We start from the raw sequence: 15,569 nt of genomic DNA, 5'->3' as shown, positions 1-15,569 counted from the left end.
GGTTCGGCCCGTGGAAAAAGTTTTCTTTCCAATTCGGCCCGGGGCAAAAACTGTTGGCCACCCCTGGGATATGATATAGGCTAAGCAGCAGTGGTAGATCCAGAAGAACTCAAAGGGGTTACTTCAAAAATTAAAAGTACAGTATTTGAATAATTATCGGTACCTTTTATTAGGCTAATACAGGAGTGACCAAACGTTTTACACAGCGGACCAGATAACCGAGAGAATGAGGAGCGCGGACCACATAACCATTTTGTTTAATATAGTAGACTATACCGAATACATACAAAATAATGACAAGATACATATTTATTTACCAATAGGCAAAGACGATGGCCGCAGCAAGCCGGTAATCTCATTTCCTAGAAACTTCATTGCAGGTACTGTACTTACACAAAAGCGCTCCGATATTCAAAGTCGAAAACGTCGCCGAATTGTTCATTTCACCGATTTTCTTAAAAATCATATTACTGTCAAATTCAAAAATTATATTGGACCAATTTTAGCATTTTTACTTACACCGATTTTAATTTTTTCTACGTAGTAAGTTCACGTACATTTTATGATATTTCCATATAAATAATTATATTTTAGCTCATTTGTGGAACAGTGCGGCGGCGGGCCGGATGAATCGACTTAGCGGGCCGTAGTTCGGTGACATCTGGGCTAATAGGTGCACGGCGAGTGTATTGGAACGGTCCGATAAACCGTATTTGCCATCATGTTTTTAAAAACAATGTTTTGAAATTCGAACAGATTAAAAGTTTCCCCTTGTCGATGGGGACGGCATCCCCGTAATCTTTCCTCGTTTTCTCCACTGCCGAGCAGCACCATAACATTCGTAGGGAATATTATTAAAGCCCACCACAGATTAGGCTATGACGACTAGGAATTTCGACACGACGTCGGAGGCAACTTTTATAGTTACGTGACTGTTTACCTTCGATGATTGGAATTATTATGTCCATTAATGTCACCGCTCGCGATATCATTCCCGACGCAGTTCTACAGAATCAACGAACATTTCGTCTACCCCTCAACGAACTATTGCCGGGTATTTTGTTTCGTAAAATGGCCGAGACCTGTCTATTTGGCAGAAATTTAATAAATAAACGAAATCGGAAACCCGATAGCTTTATAAATTTCAATAAAATTAATGAAATCTATGAAAATCTATCTTTGTTTCGTAATTTCAGCGTAGCCAACACACTGCCGCGTTGCCTTTTTTCTTAAGGCCTACAGTTCGGCCAGATGGCCGAGCGGTCGAGGTGACAGCCTACCGCTCTGGGGGACCCGGGTTCTAATCCGAACGGGTCGAAAAATCCCCAGGAATTTTTCGGGGGATGGTCCGTTCGGATATGTCGGGCCCCGTCCCTCACCACCCGGCAGCCCCATTGTGGGCCTGGCCGAACCCATAATGGGCTCGCAAAGAGGCCCTCTTAGCGCCAACAGGGCGAAAAGAGTTTAAAAAAAGGCCTACAGTTCAACCTCTTTTCTGGCAAAATTTCAAACACGCACGTGCGTCGAATGGATGGCCGACTTTCCATCCAACGGTACGACGTAGAGCCACGTCGAGTCGACGATCGACCGCATTTTGTTCGACGTCTCCTTTTACAGTTTGCTCGGATTGTGCCTAGTTTTTGGCGGGCTTAAAAGTTCGAATAGCGCAATAATTATACATCGATAGAGAAGTAGGCGCGCGGCCAGAAAAAAAATTACCGAGTTCGTGTGCCACTATTAGAAAAAGGTCGAAAAACGCGAGGTTAAGGGTCGGTCCACCGCTGCGGGGAACCCGAAAACCCATCCGGATGGGTGAAAGGTCGGTTTCAAATACGGTATGTTGCGACCCAGACTTCCGGTGGCGCCGTGGCGGATTCGATAAAACGATTCTCTTATTGAACGCGAGGAGAAAAGAATTTTTAAAAAAGCAAATTTATATTATAAATTATGTTGCACTTTTTAAATTAAAATGCGTCGTATATTTTTATACGTTTTATAACTTATTTCAATGACGATAACATTATGTACAAATATTTACCTACGAAGATTTGGCAACACTGATTTTCATCGTAAACATTGTCAGGCGAGAGACAAAGGTACGTGCAGTATAATTGTTGTTTAAACTAATTTTGTCATTTAATTAATTAATGGAATATTTTGGGTTTAAATATTTAGAGTCGAGCACCTTCGTAAATTGTAGAAATGTAGACATTGTCCGATGCATGGCACATTTTTATATAAAGTAAGCTCATTTACATTTTTGTGGTTAGCCCATTACTATAATTAAGAATTACTTTTATCAGATGGTGATATAAATATAGGTAGTTTGACATATTAAACGGTGCAAAATTAAATTATTAAACACTTTAAAACCATTAAATTTCTTCAACAGTTACGAAATAACAAACATGTATTAATGCAAAATAAACGAGACTGACATTTAGATCTGCGAAGAACTTTATAAGTCGTGCGCATCTGTTAGTTTGACGCTGATTTTTTGCCAGTTTACATTAGCACTTTTGAAATCCTTAACCAAATAATGATTGGTCGGTCGCAGTTGGTTAGTTTATTGATATTTCTGGTACAGTAGACCCCCCTATAACGCTTAGATACGTTCCACGCTAACCGAAAATTACGTTGTAGGAACGATTAAATACATGAGCCAATCGCAGCCCGATAGGTGGGAACTTTACGGACTAAGGCTGTTCGAAAGGTTTTCTTCTATAAAATTAACCGATTCTAGACTAATTTGACTCAACATTTCCAAAATACGTATAATTTTTTGGGAGTAATCCGTATAAACTATGCTATAAACAAAAAATTATAGGATTACTTACCGAGTGTGTACCGTTCGACTACGCCGTTGCTTAAAGCTGGTTTTCATCGCGGAACAGCACATTAAACGACGGCCGCGATTTCTAATAACGAATTTTTCGCATAAAAATAACTTGACCTTTGGAGACATCATTAATATAAATAATTTTTATGGCCGTTGAATAAGAAGTGTTTCTTTCACAAGAAATGTATAAAATTAGTGCTGTATTAGACTTACGGTACCTAATTTACATACTGTACAGACGATAATAAACTCAACTTACTAGCCTAAAATCTCCGTAGCGTGTTGCCAGGCGGCAGAAAGCATATATATAATTATAATAAAGTTACAATAAATTAAGTTAATATATAATTATATATACAGTACCTAATTTATATATAATTAATATATAATTATATGTACAGTACCTAATTTATATATAATTTATATATAATACTAAACAGACGATAGCAAACTCAATTTAGCCGCTCCGTAGCGTGGCGCAGGGTCGGAGGAAAGTAGTTCGGCTGCTCATCCACTATTGGTCCAGACTCTATCAATCTTGTCGCGAAACGACGTTATAGGAGGTACGTTATACGAAAGTTGCTACAATTTTTTCGCTACGTTATAGGAATTGTCGTTATAGGAACGTACGTTATAGGGGGGTCGACTGTATTTGGCAGGAAAAATCACATCATCGTACTCTGGCAACATTGCAGCAACTCGGATGTCGACAAAATGGCTAGAGTAGATAAGATTCCCTCCAGTTTGACCTCGATCGACGATATAAAAAATTCATTATCGATGAAAATACCCTCCCATTGGCTTGCCCTGACGTTTACTTCGAAGATCCAGGCGATCGTCTTGTGTTTATGATTTACTGACGGTTCCAAGATGGGTGACGATGAGGGTGTCGTTTTTGTAGTTTACTCGGACTTAGGCCGCAAGCTTCGCAACGCTTGCTTCCGTCTAGGTACGCACTGCTCAATAGTATGGGCGGAAACTTTAGCTATTTATATGAGCTCAATTCACGTTAAGCGTAGGAAGGACAAAAGACGCTACTTACGCTATTGCATTTATTCTGACAGTAGGGTAGCTTTACACGGAATTGCGAAGTTTGATAGCAGCTTAAAACTCGTCCATCTCATACACTTAGACAACAATAGAATAGATTTCCAATGGGTCACGGGTCATGCGGGGGTTCGTGGCAACGAGACCGCTGACCATCTTGCCAAACAAGCTGTAGTTACATTCCTACCTTGTACATCAACAATCTTTATTCTCTGGCAAGCATCACCACTGGTAGGCTCACCTACACTTTCATCCCCAAGGTTGACAATACTGCAATTCTTCGCCACTTTTATCCATTACACCCTGACTCGGCTATTTACGGGACACGGCAGCTTTAAGCAATATTTGCATAGATTTAACTTTGGGGACAATGCGATTGTGATATTCAGTAAAACTAAATACCACTTCACTTAGTTTTTTTGCTGAAATAGGTACAATCACATTAGGGATAGTTTAATGAGAGCTGCTGTTCTTGAAGGGTACAAGTGGCCTTGCAACCCACACAAACTCACTCACACATGTACAATGTTCCATCATCTACTCGCATTCCCTGGAGCAAGTACTCTCAAGAATCCCACTAAGGGTTCTTGACAGCACTTGCTCCAAGGGCATAGATGGCAATTAGCTTACCCTTGCTTTGTTTCAACCGTTGTTATACAGGACGAGTTTTTTATCTTGAGACAATGAAATAATTGGATCTCATTAATTGTCTATACCATTTTCCCAAAATAAAGTTGTAGGGTTTCGAAGGCCAATCAATTGGTGACCTTGGATGTGACCGGTCATTTGAGGGTCAAGTCTCTTTTTTCAATGGGAACACGCATTTTTTGACCCCGGCGATGGAAAAAGTGGGAAAATTTCAAACCGGATATACCTTTGACTTTATGGTTTAGATCAAAGGTCAAGATTATTTTAAACTTAAATTATAAGCTGTTTCTAATGGGAAACCATACTTTTTATTACAGGAATAGGCAGGGAGGTAAAAGTTACATTTACATGGAAAGAGCAGGAAATTTCAATCAACCATGACCTTGAGTATCTCAAATTTGACTTCTGAAGGTCATCTCACGTGATAATTTTAAGTGCGGCTCAACAAATGCATCAAAGTGGAAGGGCATCATGTTGAACATTTGTTATAAAATTTTCCCCAAAACCAACATCTCAAGCAATGGTGAGAAGTAAAGTGACTCACCGAAAATAAGCACCTCAAAAGGGAGCAGAAACTACTACATCACATTGTTACTCCTAGGTAGTGCTAAAAGTTGTGAATGCTTTTAAAGGTCAAAGTAATAACGTCATGAAAAAATGAAACTTTTACATCCCTGCCTATTCCAGTAATAAAAAGTATGGTTTCCCATTAGAAACAGCTTATAATTTAACCTTAAAATAATCTTGACCTTTGACCTAAACCATAAGGTCAAAGGTATATCCGGTTTGAAATTTTCCCACTTTTTCCATTGCCGGGGTCAAAAAATGCGTGTTCCCATTGAAAAAAGAGACTTGACCCTCAAATGACCGGTCACATCCAAGGTCACCAATTGATTGGCCTTCGAAACCCTACAACTTTATTTTGGGAAAATGGTATAGACAATTAATGAGATCCAATTATTTCATTGTCTCAAGATAAAAAACTCGTCCTGTATAACAACGGTTGAAACAAAGCAAGGGTAAGCTAATTGCCATCTATGCCCTTGGAGCAAGTGCTGTCAAGAACCCTTAGTGGGATTCTTGAGAGTACTTGCTCCAGGGAATGCGAGTAGATGATGGAACATTGTACATGTGTGAGTGAGTTTGTGTGGGTTGCAAGGCCACTTGTACCCTTCAAGAACAGCAGCTCTCATTAAACTATCCCTAATGTGATTGTACCTATTTCAGCAAAAAAACTAAGTGAAGTGGTATTTAGTTTTACTGAATATCACAATCGCATTGTCCCCAAAGTTAAATCTATGCAAATATTGCTTAAAGCTGCCGTGTCCCGTAAATAGCCGAGTCAGGGTGTAATGGATAAAAGTGGCGAAGAATTGCAGTATTGTCAACCTTGGGGATGAAAGTGTAGGTGAGCCTACCAGTGGTGATGCTTGCCAGAGAATAAAGATTGTTGATGTACAAGGTAGGAATGTAACTACAGCTTGTTTGGCAAGATGGTCAGCGGTCTCGTTGCCACGAACCCCCGCATGACCCGTGACCCATTGGAAATCTATTCTATTGTTGTCTAAGTGTATGAGATGGACGAGTTTTAAGCTGCTATCAAACTTCGCAATTCCGTGTAAAGCTACCCTACTGTCAGAATAAATGCAATAGCGTAAGTAGCGTCTTTTGTCCTTCCTACGCTTAACGTGAATTGAGCTCATATAAATAGCTAAAGTTTCCGCCCATACTATTGAGCAGTGCGTACCTAGACGGAAGCAAGCGTTGCGAAGCTTGCGGCCTAAGTCCGAGTAAACTACAAAAACGACACCCTCATCGTCACCCATCTTGGAACCGTCAGTAAATCATAAACACAAGACGATCGCCTGGATCTTCGAAGTAAACGTCAGGGCAAGCCAATGGGAGGGTATTTTCATCGATAATGAATTTTTTATATCGTCGATCGAGGTCAAACTGGAGGGAATCTTATCTACTCTAGCCATTTTGTCGACATCCGAGTTGCTGCAATGTTGCCAGAGTACGATGATGTGATTTTTCCTGCCAAATACAGTCGACCCCCCTATAACGCGGTAGATACGTTCCGCTTTATAAGAATTTCGCGTTGTAGGAATCCTCAAATACACGAGCCAATCACAACCCGGCATGTGTGCAGTTTACGGACTGCGGCTGTTTGAAAGGTTTTCTTCCATAAAATTAATCGATTCTAGACTAATTCCACTCAACATTTCCAAAACGTGTATAATTTTTTGGGAATAATCCGTATAAACTATGCTATAAACAAAAAATTATAGGATTACTTACCGAGTGTGCACCGTTCGACGACGCCATTGCTTAAGCTTGTTTTCGTCGCGGAGCAGCGCACCAAACGGCGGCCGCGTTTTCTGATAAGTTATTTTTCTGCGAAAAATTCGTTGAACTTTGGAGACATCATTAATAGAAATAATTTTTATGGCCGTTGAATAAGAAATGTTTCTTTCACAAGAAATGTATAAAATTAGTGCTGTATTAGACTTACGGTACCTAATTTACATACTGTACAGACGATAATAAACTCAACTTACTAGCCTAAAATCTCCGTAGCGTGTTGCCAGGCGGCAGAAAGCATATATATAATTATAATAAAGTTACAATAAATTAAGTTAATATATAATTATATATACAGTACCTAATTTATATATAATTAATATATAATTATATGTACAGTACCTAATTTATATATAATTTATATATAATACTAAACAGACGATAGCAAACTCAATTTAGCCGCTCCGTAGCGTGGCGCAGGGTCGGAGGAAAGTAGTTCGGCTGCTCATCCACTATTGGTCCAGACTCTATCAATCTTGTCGCGAAACGACGTTATAGGAGGTACGTTATACGAAAGTTGCTACAATTTTTTCGCTACGTTATAGGAATTGTCGTTATAGGAACGTACGTTATAGGGGGGTCGACTGTACTGGTTACTCACAGCACTGACTGGGGACAACTTCAGTGCCCATGACCTGTACTTCATTCATGACACTTACCCCAACATTGTGTATATAGTAGTTGTAACCAAATAATAGCCTGATAATTTGGCACTTTGTTTTGTTTAAATAATAAATTGGGTTTAGCAATATTGTTGAAAATCTAATACAGTAACTGAATAGCTAATTAATATAGGTATAGAATGTTTTAAAAACAGTTTAATAGTAAATGACTTAAAAAAAAAACTAAATTATTATTGTTAAAAAATAAAAGACACTAAGATTATGATTATTAATATTTTATTTAATATTTCTTGTTTATGCATTTTGCTGTTCTTATTGTCAGCCTGGACAAACCTATATTGGGTATGATTAAAAGGCCTTCTTAGTTCATGTGGTAGAAAGAGTCAGAAATAAAATTTAAAGAATTAGTTTGTTTGTTAAATACTGTATACAATTCATAATTTTATGATATTACATAGAAATTTATTCATATTGTAAATCAATAATAAACTTAATAAATTACAAAAATATAAACAATAAATATATATTGGCAATAATTCAACAAGTCTCCTGTAGCAATATGATCTAGAAACTGTTTCCCTCTGAATTTTCTAGTTTGGAGGGAAACAGTATATCTATGTAGTATCTGTAAAAGAGTAAACTTTTTCATAAATACAGATTTATTTATTTGGAGATACAGTAGAGCCTCGATTATCCGACTCAATTGGGGACTGGGGTTGGTCGGATAATTGAAAAGTCGGATAACCGAAAAGTATGAAAAAATCCATTATTAGTGTAGTATATTATTATATCCCATGTAATTAGTATATTAGTATATTGCTATTAACCTACTTTGCGTTGAATTTTCATCGATGTTAAGCCTAACAAACATTTTTTAAAATAATAATCGTCGCTATTGTATCATTAAAAATTAGAAAATTAACCCTCGTTTAAATACCGGCTCCCTTTCATGGTCGAATGAGTGTTGCCAGCTAAAACACGTAAAATTAATATTAAAGTAGCCAAGACATAGCCAAATATTGTAGCACCACATCACTAGCGGACATTTGAAATTTGCTGACCAGGACGGTCGGTTAACCAAGGTGTCGGTTAATCGGGGTCGAATAATCGAGGCTCTACTATAATTATTTTTACATTTACACAATGAGACATTATTGATCATTATCCCAATATTGAAACCAGAATCATGGTTTCCAAAAAAAAAAAAATTCAGCCAAAACTGATACCAAAAATTTAAGCTGCCCCATCCCTATTAATTGGTCAGTCAGACCATGAGATGTGTGATTGAAATGTGAACACATGAGAAAAATTTTCCAAATTGTATTCTGAAGAATCAATGTGTTAATTTTTATAGAAAGTTAAAATATTTATGGGCATTACTAGATTTAGTGTACAATTAAGAATATTTTGCATATTTTCCATTCTCTCAGATCACCAATAGTGTAAATCTGAGACCACGTACGGTGCATTGCAAAAGTTTAGGTCCACTCCATTCAGTTAAGCAAACAACAAAAACACACATTTATTTGTGTAGGTAGCAGAAACATGTAAAAATAGTACATCATCATTAAACTAGCATATTATTAGACAACTGTAAATGTATAAACACACAAAGTGAGATAATCCATGTGTTGCAAAAGTTTAGTTCACCATGTAAAATTACACAATATCATTCCAGAAATTCCCATTTTGCATCCCAATGTCGAAAACACAGTGAGGCATGCTGTCTACAAGTTGCTGGAGCACATCTTGACTTAACTCATCCCATACAGAGATAATAGCTGTCTGCAGTTCTGCAACAGTTGAAAACTGACATTCTTTGGCGTACACCTTCCTAGCAAGGATTTCCTATGGGTTTATAAAGTCGGGAATTAGCAGTCCACTCCATTACATGCACACCATTGTTTGAAGAGAGAAATTTGCATAAGATTCATTCTCAAGTTAATTGACTGTTATATTTTTTTGAGAATGAATTTGTTGATACTAGCAGATTAACTTTGAAGATTAGTTATAGATTGCTCATTCTCAAAACTTTATTCACTATCAAAAATAAAATTGAATGCAGGTTTAACAAAATATAATAGGTTTGATGATGATATGTTAATTTTTGATGGGTCGGAGGAAAGTAGTTCGGCTGCTCATCCACTATTGGTCCAGACTCTATCAATCTTCTCGCGAAACGACGTTATAGGAGGTACGTTATATGAAAGTTTCTACAATTTTTTCGCTACGTTATAGGGGGGGTCGACTGTATTTCGTCGTTACGGTCATTCGACGACTCTCGTAATTCGTAACGACGGAACCCATTTTTAATTATTCTGGATTTAGTCCCTACCTTATGAACTCCGTTTCCAAAATCGATTATTTTTCCCATAATATTATTGGTACGTTAAGAAAAATTTTTTTAAATGTCTAATAGGGAAAGTTTCTCAGCGGTGTTGTTAACCGTCTCCGTGGAGAGTTTGGGTCGGGTGTTAAATTTTTGTTATTTTCTGTGGTTTTTTTGTGTTGGGAAAGGTATTTTTGCAAATCGAATTGTCGGAACTGTGCCACGTCTCTTGTGAAATGTCGTGTCGAATATTTTTCGTGTCTTTTACGACTTTTCGATCGTCGTCGGTGGGTTTTCTAGCTCCTCCTTGGATTTGACGGGGGAGAGAATACCGTCCGGAATGTCGGAACTTTGTAGACCGGTTTTGGGTCGAACGAGGTCGATGAAGTGATTTGCCGACGTTCGGACAATACGGTCTGTTTTTTTGATGTTGCGCAAAATAGCATTTAATAGATTGTTTTGTCGAATTATTGTCGCGCATCCGAGATATGAGCGTATTTTCGATGTCTTTGTTACTGCATTTCATGTTGCGTTTGCGGACGTCGAGGACTGCCGTGCGTAATTTTCCGTTCTGGCCACATATTTGCAAATTCTTCGAGGAATTTTACGGAGAACTCCCCGTCGCCGTCGCTCTAGGATATATGGAGTTCCAAATTGAAAAAAAATTTTAACAATTTTACGGCTACTTAGGACTCCCGCTTTGATTAAAGTGGTTTAAGGTGTAAGTATTTAGTAGCGTTAGAGAGGTTGCGGCCGACGATTCCGTCGCCGAAACGTGGCCGTCGGACTTTCGGCGGCACCTTCCCGTAAGCCTAGAAGCTTGACGATGGCATTTGGAACGTCGGTGGAATCGTCCTTGACGTTCCGAATGGCATTGGAAACTTCTAGGCTTACGGGAAGGCGGTGTCGAACGTCCGATGTTCACGTTTTTGCAATGAAAACGTTGGCTGCAACCTCTCTATTATCTTGATAGTTTAACAGTCCTTTATCTCTCCATCTGAAGCTGACTATAAATCAATTAAATCAACTTTTTTATTTCCATAAAATCGTTAAACTATTGATTGGATTACAATACTTTTCTTTTTAGTTATACAGCAGTCACTGCTGAACTTAGACTAGGCCACAGTTAACGTGTCATCCAATAAATAGGTGTAAAAAAAGTTGCTTTGATTCATTGCATGAATGTTTTACATAATTTAAAACAAATATACAGTAATTAATCTTTATTTTTGCTAAATATCAACTTGATATTTTGCAAGTTTAACAAAATTGAACCCGTCAAACTTGAGTCACAGGCATCAAAAAACGTAGACTGCTACATCACCCATGTCAATGAACATAGACCAGCTGATAATTTGCATTTAGATAATGTTACAACTGCAGTATTTCTGAAACAACTGGTTATTTTAGCCTCACTTTAGCCTGCAGTAATCCTGTAAATGATATAAGGTGCTTTTTTAGTTTTATTTACAAATCTTTGCATTTTGTGTACAATGACTTGTGGAAAAGCTGTTTCAGAAGATTTAAGGAATCCTATCATTGCTAAACAAAGTTGTGACATGTCTGAGAGAGCTATTAGAAAAGAGCTAATACTAAGCAAGATAACAGTGTACCAGATTATTGTTTATTACACTAACCGTGGCCATGTTATACCTAACAAAGCTGCTGGACATCAGTGGAAAACTTCAAAAGTTGATGATAGGAGTTTTAAAAGAATTGTAAAAAACAACTGCCATGCCACAGATATTGAATGTAACTAGGCTATAATATGGAATGATATAACTGGAAAGAATGTATCTGTTTTGACAACACACAGGAGACTGCAAGAAATGCATTTCCAGTTCTATGCAGCATTTGAAAAACCTTTGCTAATCAAAAGAAGAAATGGATACAGTGAGCCAAAGAACATCTTTCCTGGTCTCAACAAAAGTAGCATGAAATTCAGTGGTCTGAAAAATGAAACCTTGAATTATCAGCAACAGACAAAAGCAAACCTGTGATTCAATCTGCCAGTCAGGCTAATGAGCTATTGTTGTTATACCACTCAGTGAAGTTTCCTGCCAGCTTCATGGTTTGGGAATGTATGACTGCCAGTGGTATGGGTCAGTTGACATTTGTTGATGGAGCACTTGCTTCAGAGCAATGCATTAATTTAACATTCTACAACAGTATTTACTTCTGTCCATAGCAAAGCTATATCCAAATAAAACCTGCATTTTCCAGCAGGGTGGGACCACATGTCATACAAGCAGAAAAACAAAACAGTGGCTTGCAGAAAAGAACATAGAAGTTTTTCCTTGGCCATCCAACAGCCCAGATCTTTCACCAATTGAAAATGTATGGAACATTATGAAGAGATGTCTGTGAAAAACAGCCCTCGGACAGTTGAAGGACTAAAAGCTTCCAACTTAACTATCTGGAATTCCATAACAGCAGATGAATGTGAACACCTAGTCAACAGCATGCCGAAACATATGGAAGGTGTTTTGACCACAAAGGTGATGCAACAAAATATTAAACATACAGTGGTCTATGTTCATTGACACGGTGATGCAGTGGTCTGTGTTTTGATGTCTGTTGACTGGCTCAATCTTGTTAAACCTGTAAGATATAAAGTTGATATTTAGCAAAAATAAAGATTAATTACTGTAGATTTGTTCTAAATTATGTAAAACATTCGTGCAATGAATCAAAGATACTTTTTTAAACCTATTTATTGGATGACATGTTAACTGTGGCCTGGTCTATGTTCAGTGGTGACTACTGTATTACATTTGGTTTCGCAGGTAGGATATAAAGCAACAAATATTTTAACTGTTTCTTTTGTGTTTAAACTTGTTTTTAACACCATACCATTTTGTCACAACCACCATGTCCATAGGATTTATGAATCTGTCAATATATCAAAATACTGTTCATTAGTTATGATATGTACCATAGAATTCTCGGATAACTTTTTCCTAAAAACAAGATAATCTTCATTGGCTGTATTTATGACATTATACTTTGAACACTAATAATATTTGATAGACATCCACTGTGGATCAGAATCTATGGCCAGCTTAACATTTTTCCTATGTCTAATAACCTTAAAAAGTTTTTCTCTAACCCCATGGTTTCTTCAAATTTACATGCTATTTTGCATAGAACTCCATTAGTTGTTTGTTGAAATTATCTTTAAACCTGTCATATTCAGACACATTTTGCAGTCTTTCATTATTCGTTCTAATATCCAATATTACTGGTAGAACAAACATACTAGATGATGCCATATTGGTGAATGCCTCTTTGCTCCTCAAGTGGTAAGAATCAGAATTAAATATGACAATCTGGAAGTTTATCTAATGCCACATTGTAAAGAGGCTAATCATTTGGCCAGTTGTATTGTAGAACATAAGATGTCATTCAATCTGGTGGGATTCTGTTGAACCTTTTTATAAAGTGGTTGAACATTAGTTATAAATAACACTTACATTAAATTTGGTAACTGGAGTGGTTGTATTATAGGATATCTAACATTTTTGAAGTCCCTTCTGGGCTCTTCTTCAGGCTTTTATGTGTAAATAATAAGCCATATGTTGAGAATCAAATATTTTGTTTTGAAAAGTTTTGCATTCGAATCACCAAACGTGCAAATGTTCCAGTAAATTTAAAAAATGAAACAAGTGATGTTTTGTATAATTCACATGTGCTCCATACTAATGTTGATGGAAAATTTTTTAAACGTTATTGTCTAGCAGGATCTGCCACATTGTTGAAAGGGTCATCTCTTCTTTAAAATTGATGCACATGGTGTTGCTTCCTGCTCTAAATATCTCCATAGCCTTCAACCATTTGAGATGTTTGGGGTGGGTGGTGGTGAGGATAATGTGCACCACATCAAAGTCCACTGTGATGTCCTGATTGGTCGCATACGTTGAGAGAGCCATTGTAGTTCTGTTATGTTGTATGTCAGCTTTATGTTACTTAATCCTTTTAAAAGGATTAAAGAACATAAAGCTGACATATGGAGATTAGTAATGAATTTTGTCAGTTGATTAAATCAACTGACATATGGAGATATTGCCCTCGTTGAGAAACACTGCTATAACACAACCACTTCAGTTACCAGGTTTAATGTAAGTGTTATTTATATATCATCCCAGCATGTGGAGACAACTAATTGAACATTAGTTAGTTTTGTTATAAAACAGCGGTGTTTAATCAAACAGCTAGATGCTTTGTAGCAGCTAAATTAACATTCTGGTTGCAACATATACATAACAGCCAAGAAAGTAGAATTAAAAAATGCTTCCAATACTAATAAAAGTTTTATTACAAGTAGTGAGCTTTTTTAGATACTTTGCATAATATAGTGTTGAATTTTTCTGCATTTGTAAGAGCATGCTCTTATACTTGGATATAAGACCATGCTCATGTATGTGCTGAAATATGGTATTAGCTTAACCTAAACATTTTATTAAATTAATCATTTAAAAAATTTCTTTATTGATACTTATTGAGCAATGTAATTATTGTTTTTTTATATACATTTATGTTATGAATTGTAAATCTTATATAATCTATCAGTGTCAAGAAGGTTTTTAATTGTTAATCTTTATTTTAAAATTTAAGATAATAGAAAACATACTTTATGGGGATTAATATATCTTGAATAGAAAGTACAGATATATTCATTCTAGAAATGATTTATTAAGAGAGTAGCTTTTAAAATTTTTATAATATTTAATAAATAATTTATGAAATTATGTTTTAGATTCTTAAATATATATATAATTTTTTAATTACAGATTTTTCTTAATCATGTCACAGCAGAAAGCACTTCCACAAAGTAAAGAGGCCCTGTTAAAATCATACAACAAAAGATTGAAAGATGATATTAAATCATTAGTTGACAACTTTGTAGAGATTGTGAAATCAGCGCGAATTGGTCAAGATGAAGATAGTCAGTTATTTCGTATGACACAAACTGCTCAAGATCAATATGAAATGCATGTTCGAGCAGCAAATATTGTAAGTTTTAATATTAATCAATTTTATTATGTAAGATGTATTATTAATTGAAATCATACATATATGAGATGAAATGTAAAGAAAATCTAATAAACCAAATGAAGTGCTGAATTATCAGGTTATTATATGACTAAGTTAATGACTAGAAACTAATTAATTTGTTTAGAGGTACATTGCTATGCTGCCATCTTGTGTTAATTTCAATTTAGAAATTTCTGGAAAACAGAATTGGACCAAAGTGAGACTTGAACCAGCAACTCCACTTACTTTGTGGATGTGTTGCCAGTTAAGCCACCTTGACCTCTGTCTGATCTTTGCTTTTAGAACTATTAATTTAGATATAACCATACAGTAGACCCCCCTATAACGCTTAGATACGTTCCACGCTAACCGAAAATTATGTTGTAGGAATGATTAAATACATGAGCCAATCGCAGCCCGATAGGTGTGAACTTTACGGACTAAGGCTGTTCTAAAGGTTTTCTTCTATAAAATTAACCGATTCTAGACTAATTCCACTCAACATTTCCAAAATACGTATAATTTTTTGGGAATAATCTGTATAAACTATGCTATAAACAAAAAATTGTAGGATTACTTACACCGTTCGACTACGCCGTTGCTTAAAGCTGGTTTTCATCGCGGAACAGCACGCGAAACGACGGCCGCAATTTCTGATAACGAATTTTTGGCGGAAAAATAACTT

At 36.5% G+C, this 15,569-nt stretch overlaps 1 protein-coding gene across 3 annotated transcripts in view; it reads left to right on the top strand.

Moving 5' to 3' along the window:
* Positions 1-1,992: 1,992 nt before the first annotated feature.
* Positions 1,993-15,569, top strand: part of LOC111639975 (mediator of RNA polymerase II transcription subunit 22-like) — an 18,646-nt gene continuing 5,069 nt past the window's right edge. Inside the window, exons 1-3 of one of the 3 annotated variants that reach the window (XM_023385970.1) lie at positions 2,084-2,096; positions 2,176-2,242; positions 14,641-14,863. In XM_023385970.1, the coding sequence (XP_023241738.1) occupies positions 2,223-2,242; positions 14,641-14,863 (243 nt within the window). In that variant the 5' untranslated portion in view covers positions 2,084-2,096; positions 2,176-2,222. The other 2 variants (XM_023385971.1, XM_023385969.1) reach the window with 2 other exon arrangements.

Source organism: Centruroides sculpturatus, unplaced genomic scaffold, assembly GCF_000671375.1.
Source record: "Centruroides sculpturatus isolate CEXI.00-Female unplaced genomic scaffold, Cexi_2.0 scaffold1286, whole genome shotgun sequence".
NCBI lineage: Eukaryota > Metazoa > Arthropoda > Arachnida > Scorpiones > Buthidae > Centruroides > Centruroides sculpturatus.
The sequence above is the reverse complement of the archived record's forward strand: the minus strand, read 5'-3'. Positions and strand labels throughout refer to the sequence as shown.